The sequence below is a fragment of the Megalops cyprinoides genome, chromosome 10 (genome assembly GCF_013368585.1).
Source record: "Megalops cyprinoides isolate fMegCyp1 chromosome 10, fMegCyp1.pri, whole genome shotgun sequence".
In the NCBI taxonomy this organism is placed as follows: Eukaryota; Metazoa; Chordata; class Actinopteri; order Elopiformes; family Megalopidae; genus Megalops; species Megalops cyprinoides.
The window spans coordinates 20,760,095-20,770,091 of record NC_050592.1 but is presented as its reverse complement, the minus strand read 5'-3'; the positions used below and the strand labels follow the sequence as shown (position 1 = coordinate 20,770,091).

The 9,997-nt window shown below is 39.1% G+C and overlaps 1 protein-coding gene across 1 annotated transcript; it reads left to right on the top strand.

The window, feature by feature from the left end:
- Positions 1 to 2,836: 2,836 nt before the first annotated feature.
- Positions 2,837 to 8,500, top strand: cmtm8b (CKLF-like MARVEL transmembrane domain containing 8b). The gene is made up of 4 exons (XM_036539400.1): positions 2,837 to 2,991; positions 7,007 to 7,180; positions 7,627 to 7,746; positions 8,046 to 8,500. The coding sequence occupies exons 1-4, from the start codon at positions 2,854 to 2,856 to the stop codon at positions 8,130 to 8,132; spliced, it is 519 nt and encodes a 172-aa protein (XP_036395293.1). The 5' UTR covers positions 2,837 to 2,853; the 3' UTR covers positions 8,133 to 8,500.
- Positions 8,501 to 9,997: the final 1,497 nt, after the last annotated feature.

Below are 9,997 nucleotides of genomic sequence, written 5' to 3'. Positions count from 1 at the left end.
TTCTTGAGCCTGTTGCATATCGTAGAGCTGCTTGGGAACCAAGTATTGTTCATGGCTTCGCCACCTCCATTAGAATTGTTGAGGGGTATCTGAAAAATTCCAAATCACAGGCAGAAAGAAAATATGATGTAGCTGAGTTACTGTTATCATTCTGTTATCATTTTTCTGCATTTACACAATTTTTAATTATTAATCATTTATCTGTTTAAAAAAAAAACTGAAAATGAGTGTTCTCTCTGAAGAATATACCATGGCCAAAATGCTTTGAATAAGGTTCTCTTTGGACCTGTAATCTGAGTAAAGAGGAGCTCAGTTTGTAAAAGAACAAAATCAGAAGTTTGAAAATCGCTCAGTATAAAGATACAAGGCACTCTTAAGGGTGCCCTAGTTTGGATCAATTAATAACCTTTGCTACTCTAGTATGTCCAGTGAGGAGAGTACTGGAAAAAAGCAAAACATAAAAAGGAAACAAAGAGAGCTCCTACCCATGCATCACGGCTTAGAATGCTCTCCTCAGGATACCCTGATTGATTTCTGTGGAAAGACATCCAGCTCAGCCTCTTCTTGGTAGACAGACTTAACTTAACCACTACACCACACTGCCACCCTTTAAGAAGAAAATTTGTATAGCTATTATTATTATTATTATTGTTATAATCATCATCATATTTAATAGGAACAATGAATTATGCATATCTAGCCAAGATTTATCCACTGGTATGGTCATTTACAGATTGAAATTAGTTTAGTTGCCTGACGGCCAATACCATTTACTTCAACAAAGAGCATGCAATAAACACTCAATGGACAGTCCCTCAGGGCAGACCAAAAAACTGATGTCAAAACCTCTGGATTACATGCATGCAACTTCATTGAGTCAAATTTGATTCATAGATAAGGAGCGCTCTGTATAATCTCACAGCTAAAAATGTAATCCTCTTTATTGACCACTGGGTTGTTTAAGGATGTGATGGATACGTTTGCCTCTCTCATCTCATGTCACCACAGTGTTGCTGTGATACTCTGATTGTCATGTGTCCCTCTGTATGTGAATGTTTTCAAACAGTAGGCATTCCCACTCAAACATGTTTGACAACAATTACAGTCAGAGATCACTCCTTGTGCTCCACGAACATATATCCAAATAGGCATGCTAGAGCCTCTCAGAAATTAAACTACATGCACTTTGCTGTAAAGGATGTTGTAAATTAGACATTGCAAACTAGAAACACAAGCAATAAATTATATCCTTTGAGTTTTGATTCAAAAACTCATAAAAGTAATATTAAGGCAGCCATGTTTTAGCATGGAGGTTGTATTTTGTGTGCACAAATCATCTGAAAGTAAAAATCACACATTACTGTACCACACACCACTTCCTCTGAGTCTGAAGGCAACAGCAAATTAAATTTTGAAATGCATCTGTGAAAACGGCCTTATAGATGCACCTTGACACCCTGGTAGATGAAATTGAATTTATCACTGTGTGCTGGACAATGAAGGGATGGCAGTGAAGTCATGCTGATGAATCATCAAGTCCTCAAACTTCTCTTTCTGTTGGTTTATATCTGTGCCATTTTACAACAGATTAATCAGCCAAGTTAATAAAACAACACAGGTGTGCCCAGGAACTGACCTCTGCATAAAAAAGAATAATAGCAGGGACTCCCTGACCCATTAAGTAAACAACAGCCTAGCTAGATCATACTGCTTGCAGTTTTTTTCCCACAATGACACTGAGCATGTAATAGGCTTAGTGGTCATATCTCTGGTTTTAATTTTATTTCTGTTTTTGACTATTTTGACTGGATTACAACGAGAGCAGCTTTCAAACCTTTGACTGTCACAATACAGGTCAGGATTATCTCATGACCTTTAGAGAAGCCTGTAGGTCGAAAATACTACCCACTGCTAAAATCACACCTTCCACAAAGCCCTTTTGATGCTATTGTTTTGTGCCTTTGTGTGGAAACCACACATAGATTCTGTTATGGCATTTCAAGTTTAACACAATGATCCCAGCAGTATTCGTGTCTTTCCTGTGTTCTGGAGGAGCTGATGAAGACTCCTTTTACAGATTTGCAAGCACTGGACACTGAAAGAACTAAATAAAAGCTTGTATGAGTGCAAGGCAGTGCAAGAGATTAGACAAGAAAGCTGCAAGTTTGAATCCCAGGACACTGCCTTCAACCCCTGGGGCAAGGCACCTCTAGCAAACTCACAAAGGAAACTCACAAACTCCTCTTATCACTTGGAGACACTACTTTCTCCACGGCTAGATCGCCTTTATTGACGTACACTTTGTTGGCATGACAACAGCGCTAGTATAGCAAGAACAGGAGAAAGGATCACATTTGTCAAACAGCTCTTCATAGGTCAGATAACTGGGTGATCAGTGCCAAAGTACTGATCTGCAATACCCGAATTACATATCAGTACCCATAAGTGTAAGTATATTCGGGTTTCAGGTTAAGCTTTATTTGAAAACTTTTTCGAAATAACAGACCTTTTTGGTCGAAAGAGATCGGGTTTAGCCCTTTAACAACTGCCATATTTTGCATTTAAATAACAAAATACCACCTCTTGTCACTCATTAGCTGCAGTTTTCCCTGACTTCAGGGACATTTTTACTATCTTATTTGCCTCTCCAGTGGTTCTCATTGATACGTGTTGTGGCTGTACAATGGTTTCGATTCAAATTGCTCTGTTTTAAACGAATGATCTCCATCGATGGTCACTTGTTAAACTGCGGATTCCAACGCCACCTCTGGCTGCGGCGCAGGCACGCCTGTATCTGTTTTTTTTTTTTTTTTTTTTTAAACGCAGAATAAAGAATCGGTTCATTGAGAGAAGATGGAGGAGAGCCCGAGGTCGCGCACGGTGATTACAAGCCACAGCACCCCACACTCGGACAACTTCTCCACCTCAACGCTGGCTTACGACAGACACTTTATTCGGACTGTCCCGGGATTCCTCATATTTGCAGAAATAGTAAGTGTCGATTTCAGCTCAGTTGTTCCAAGATGGACTAGAAAACTATTAGGAGAAGCGTGCAGACATTCGTCACATCAAAGTTGAGTTGCAACGTGGATGCACTTACAGCCTTTGGATGAAATCGATAAGTAAGCACCAGAAGAGAAACTAAAAATCTATACGTAAACTTCAATTTGTTATTCAAGCGTGTCCACGTTGCTTAAATTACTAAATGCATTCATTGAGTAACAAGGTAAAAGTGCCAGGCTGCTTACGAAGTCCCTCTCCGCTACGCATCTATTTTATGAATCGTTTGTTTTTCGCTTGACTGAAGTATACGACTAGTTGAAGTGTTTAGTATAAGCTAATTGCATTAGTGGACGATTTCTAGAAGGGTGCCCCTCTGTTTTCGTTTGAGCTATCTCTGGAATTTCAAAGTATAAAGGACCATTGTTGAATTCGCTGGCTGCGTGAGAGTGGAGACGCTGTGACAGTGCCACACGAATATGCGCGTGGGTGAGTTGTCACTTGTTGAGCAAATACATGAAGTATAAATGCTGATTTCCCCCTGTTCTGATTATTCTCCATAATGTATAGATTTAAGCGTTTTAAACAGGGTCATACTGACATACTAAATGTTGAAATTCTCCCCTGTCGTATGAATGTTTCTAAAAGGAATTTCCGATTAAGATTAGAGCACCTGAAACGGGAAAGAAACTCTGGCCTGTAGGCTACCACATTGACAACAGCGAGTGACTTTGAGAAGACCCATCTCTGTAAGAACTGGCCAAAATTACAGAAAATTACAGAAACTGTCAGTACTGCAATTAGTAACAAATATTATTCATGTGAATACATAGTAAAAATAAATTGTGTGGCTTTATTTATTTATTTTTTTTGCCACTTACACCAATCCAGGGTTTAAAATGTTATACTTTTATATCCATGCTATTGCCGTTTTTTTCTGTGTGAAATTTGCATTGTATGTCAGGTGAGCATGCAAATATTTGGCAGCGTGATAGAGGCATATGAAAACAACGACAATTTCCTTCTTAACATGAGCCTAGTTATGTGAATATTCTTATTTTTTCTTGTCTTGCAATTTTTACTCTTCTCATCTGACTCAGCTTTCAGATAGACTTATTCAGATAGAGTTATTGGGAATTTCATTAAATCGTAGTTTTAGCTCATGTTCTTACCAACAGTTTACAAAAGGCACTGCTATCATTGAGCAAATGCTTACACAAGGTAAGACCTTTTTGTCACCTGTTAAAGAACCATGGAACAAAAACTACCCCTCAGGTGAAAGATGTGGATTTCTACAGGACAGTCTTACAGGGTAATATTTGTAAGGGCGGGAGTGTTTTTTTTCCCATTTATTTAGGGTGAGAAAAAAGCATAGGAAAAAAGCCTTTTGGCACATCTCTCAGTATCTGTGTTTTACAGTGTAATCTCCTATATTTCCTATCTGTGAGACATGCTAATCTGAAGCGGAACCGGACAAAGAGTGCTGTATCACCAGGCCAGCACTCCTGTGTTAGGTTAGGGAAATGAGTGAATTAGTTAACAGGGCTGTTTTCCTTTTTCCTCATCATATATTTGGATTCACATCTGAGAGAGAGAGACAGAGAGAGGGGGACTGACAAGACTTGGTTTGCAGCAAAACTGTTTTATGTTCTTCACTGTGTAATTCAGCCACAATTTTCATGCCAGATTGACTCACAGAAAGGCCAGCAACATTGCTAATTTTATATCTTATTTGTAAGAAGGTCCTAGCCTGTTACATTTATATTGCATGCATATTATCTTGTATACCCCATTATTCAATAAATACTCATTTTTGTACATATCACTCAGTCTTTGGTAATGGAAAAAAAGCATTGTTTGACTGTTACACTTATCCTTATTTCACAATGTTAGTTATCCTTTATAACCAACATTGTGAAAATCCCATTGTGTATTCACCTATGTGATTGATTGGTACCCAGGATTCTGTTTTACTATGTTGATTGGCTGGCTCCTCAGAGCATAGCCCAGCCAGTGGCCATCTCCTCTTTATTCTGCATTTGGAGGAGGTGAATACAATGTCACTGGATCTGACCCTATAGCTCTTTATTTGAGAGCTCCAAAACCCCTGTGATGTTTTGTGCTGATCTGAGATCTGTTTAGGAGGGTCTGTTGCCATGCATGATTTAAGCTTTATACAGGGGCTACTTCAGGGTAAGAGTTGTAGAGTAGAATATGGGTGGTATCTAGGGGGTTGACTTTTGCAAGTTTTTTTTTAAAGCTGTTCTCTAAAGAGCAGCTCAACAGATTGCATCCTATCAACTGTTCATGCTGTGTATGTAGAAATATAGCCTGCTCTGGCTTGTCTCTAACTGGCATATCCTCTTCTGTTTCCGCTTTAACCTGCTGTTTGTTCTGTGTGTCCTGCTGCCCAGGTATGTTGTGCTCCCTTGAATGTCGCCATGCCAAACTCTGCGGGTCGGCTTGTCCTCTCTTCCTCACCTTCTTGTGAGCGTCATTGTTCTTCCCTGGGCCAGCACCTTGGCTGCTCCTCTCCCGCTGTTAACCTCTTCTGTTCTGTGCCTCTTTCTCCCGCCCTCCCCAGTGGTCCCTGGTGGAATCTGCTCTGAATGTGCTTTTCTTCCCCTTCTCCTGGAGTCTCCTCTCCTGGAGTCTCCTCTCAGGTTACGAGCCGGCCTCTGCCGTTGGCCTCCTGAGCTTCCCCTCTGCCGTTCTCTCCGGGCAGCGTGTGTCTGCTCGGCAGTTGGAGCTGGAGGGCGGTGAGGGACCCTGTCTTTGTTGTGTCTGAAGCAGAAGGAAGTTGATCACATGCGGGAATCTGACAAACCTGCCTCTCCATTGTTCCACTTCCTTCCATGTTTGGTGTGGAGACCTTAGTATCAAATCTGCTCTTAAAATAGTCCACGATATCCTTTATTACGCTGTATTATAACATTCCGTAAAAATGTATTTTGCTTGCACAACAGGAAGGGAGGCTTTGACTTGACAAAGCAACAAGGGCAAAAATTAAACTTGGGTGTTGTTATTTAGGGCTGTACTGCACACACACATGCACACGCGCACGCACACACACAGTGTGAACAGTATGATTTAAGTAGGGAGTAATTTCTGGGTCTAGGTGGTGTCAACATTTGGCTTTTAGTGGTGGGAAAGGGATTAGAGTCAATTTATGGGTACAACGTGTCATATTTGATATCAAGTTAGCAAGTTGTAATGAAACAGAAACACTTGTCCTTCAATTCCTGTATAAGTCACAGGCTTGTGGCAATTTAATCACAGTGAACTTTGCCTTTAACTCTGCGTAATGATTTGAAATGAGAGTGTTAGGTTTTCTAATTCCCAGTGTGGCATTAGGAGTTGAATGAGATTCATTAAAATATTGCCAAACAAAAAAGAAAAGAAGAAACTCAACTAAGGAAAAGAAAACCTAATGCAGCACACATGCCTACAGTCATTACTTAAATCATTAGTTAAAGGCACCCTGCTGATGCTTAGTCAGCCACTGTATTCACATATCCACACTACACCCAAACAAAATAGTAGGAATAAGATTCCATTATTGGAATATCTGACCATAATATCACATCATCATCACAACATCATAAGTAATTGCTTGAATTAGTATTCAGATGCTTTTTATCAAACAAAAAGCAGAGTAAATTGTATTTGTCATTCATGAAGCCTGAAAAATTCACAATGAGCCTATGAATAAAACCCACAGAATAAAGAAATAAAAAATTGACATCATACATTTTCTTTGCCTGAAATTAATGCAGATGTCTTTGCTATGAGTCATTGTGAATACAGAAAGAACTGGAGTTTCACGCACTGTTTGGAAAAATGAGGCAGAATATTCTAATATTTGGCCCTGAAAGTGGGAGAATGTTTAAATAATAAATAAATCAAAATCTCATCCTAATGCTTTGATAACAGACAGAGTCTTGTTGATCACATTGTTGATGCTCCCTGTGCTAATTAGCTCCTGCCACCTCCTGACTGTCCCCAGGTCTTTGGTCTCCTGGTATGGACGCTGATCGGGGGAACAGAGTATTTCCGTGTGCCGGCATTCGGCTGGGTCATGTTCGTAGCAGTGTTCTACTGGGTGTTGACTGTCTTCTTCCTCATCATCTACCTGACCATGGCATACACCAGAATCCCTCAGGTGCCCTGGACAACAGTGGTAAGTGTCCCCTGTACACTGGAGCATCACAGCATTTTTTCAGCTTAACCTCCATAAGCTTTTGCTTTGAAGAAATTGTTTCCCTATTAATCTGGTGGTGCATTATAGTAAAGTGACACCTCGATTAAATAAATATTGATTGAATGCAGAGGTTAATGTGACCATTTGCACAGGCTGAGAGTAGTTTTAATAATCTACTTTTGTACATGTGCTTTTCCCTCACCAGAGGTTTTTCTTTCCTCTTGATATTACTGGGTTGCTGATGCATTCTGGGATAGGTGAAGTTGCCCCGTGATCCACCTGCCAATGCAGGGATGGGACTGAAGTCTTCCTGAAAGAGAATCTTTCTGGTTTCTACCATCTCTTGTTCTTTGCCTGGTATGGCAGGTGTAAGTTACTCATTGCTTTGGTGTGTGCTTGACTGTCTATGCTGTTCCTTTCCCCAGGGCCTGTGCTTCAACAGCAGCGCTGCCGTGCTGTACCTGACAGCTGCCATTGTGGATGCTACTTCAGTTAGCCGAGCAGCTAGGGGGCAGCATGATTTCAACAGCTGGGCAGCTTCCACGGTAAGTGAGCCTTTCCTATTGCCAGCACTTCAAGTACAATGCATATTATGTGGGTGTTTCACTTTAGTTATGAAACTTTCTCTTGATAAGAACAGGCCATAGTGAGACATGTTAAAACCACCACCACCAGTCTATTGTATGTAAGCCACATGTCAATAATTATCAAACCTAAAATCCTTAAAATCAAACCTAAAAACCTTTAAATCTGTAAAAAAAATCTTTGTCATTTTACATTATGAGGTCATAAATGCACAGATTAGTGTGTATTTGATGTGAGCGGTTGTCTTTCTTTTTTCCAGTTCTTTGCCTTCCTGGTTGCACTGTGCTACATGGGGAACACTTTCTTTAGCTTTAAATCATGGAGGTCACAGGATGAAGGACACTAGCAATGACAAAGGACGCTGTGTCTTTGTTGAAATATGAAGGATCTTGAAGGAGGATTATGAAGTACAAAGTTTTGTTTTATTTTGTGGAAGACAAAGAGTTGGAAGCAATAAATGGGCCATGACAAAGACCCTCCCTTGGCTATTGACACATGCATTGTTCTTCAAGCCCAGAGACCCTTGCTGGTAACAACAGTCTATTTCAGGATGTAGAGCACACAAGTGCAATTATGTGAAGATAAAAGAGTTTTTTATTGTTTCTCCTCACTGTTCCTAGACAGTGAATAATACTTTGAAAGTAAATCATTGGTGATAATAACTTGACTGTAATATGAACCATGTGCATTTTATTTATTCACTTCATACTCAGAGCTGGCAAACAGTCCAAAAGTTAAACTTAGCTTAATGTGTACTGTAATGCATTCATGAAATTTAACTCAATGGCAAACTCCATGACTGAGAACTCTTAAAACTACATCAAATAGAATGAAAAAATGTGCTGTAAATGTATTTGTTTTGCAATATTAAATGGTATATTTCATTGTACTGTATGTAATTAAACATTGGAATGTTCATGTTTCATGTTTTTTATTCTAGTGAAGTAAAATTGATTGTATTCAATGGATGGTCTTTTTAGAAACTATTTTTAGTTAGCAGGAAGGCAGGAAAATCAGAGGATTTTCCTGCTTACAGAATGATTTATATTAAGAAATCTGAAACACAAAAACAGACAAATTCAGGAAATTGTAAACTGAAGACATATTTTGATACATAAATTAAGTACAAGTCAAAAGTTTGGACACACCTGATTAAGATAGTGGGAAACATGCATTCAAAGACATTTTTATATTACATTATTGACATTTAGCCGATGCTCTTATCCAGAACAACATACATAGGTTACATAGGTTTTTTTATCTAAAAAATTAAGCTTAAATGCTTGAAGTTTGTTTCACAGACAAATATAAATACTGAAGTTGATGCCTGTGCATGAAATTTGGCTACCTCATAGTGTTACTTCATAATTTTGATGTCTTTACTATCATCTAAAATGTGGAAAATAGTAAAAATAAAGAAAAGCCCTTCTATAATAGGTGTGTCCAAACCTTTGACTAGTACTGTATTGTAGGAGGTCTGGACATAGTTGAAAGGCATGGATTTAGATAGGAAATGCCATATTCTCATGCAAGCTCTATATAAATGCAGAGGATTTGGATATAATACACCGCCTTGTCTATTTTACTATTTTAAATAGGATTAAACAGCAGTTGTGGTCTGTACCTGCAGCAGCCTGGAGTCTGTCTGGAGAGGGCATGGTTCTTTATAAGTAAAAGGTCTTATACTACGGTAGGTACCTCCCACCCAGGATACCCCTTCTTGCTTCTCAAAAACATATTTACCATATGTCAATCTTGTGAAGTCAGGGAAGAAAGAAAAAACAAGCATCAGTAAATGAGTATAAATGATACTGTTGTCTTTCTGACAATGATCAAAAACACTCACTAGTCTGACACGTGACAGCAGCGTAAAACTATCTGTTGTAAGCAAACTAAAGGAGAGACATGTTGTCATGCTGCAACTGGTCACTTTACATTCACGGCACGTGGCCTTTAGCTGTTTCCTTATGTCTTGCATTTGTCTTCATCTAATATCAGAAGTTGTTTGAAAAAATAAATGGTAGGGCTGAATGTTCTTTCAATACTACTTCTAATTTTCTAATGAAAATGATCTAGTTATTAACTGGTTCTTTCAGAGAATCAGATAAAAAAATGTGCAGGTGGAGAGCTGATTTTCAACAAGAATGTCAGACACATCAAGGCCAAAATGTCACTTTTGCCAGACATAAACCCTTTAGGATAAAGGGAATG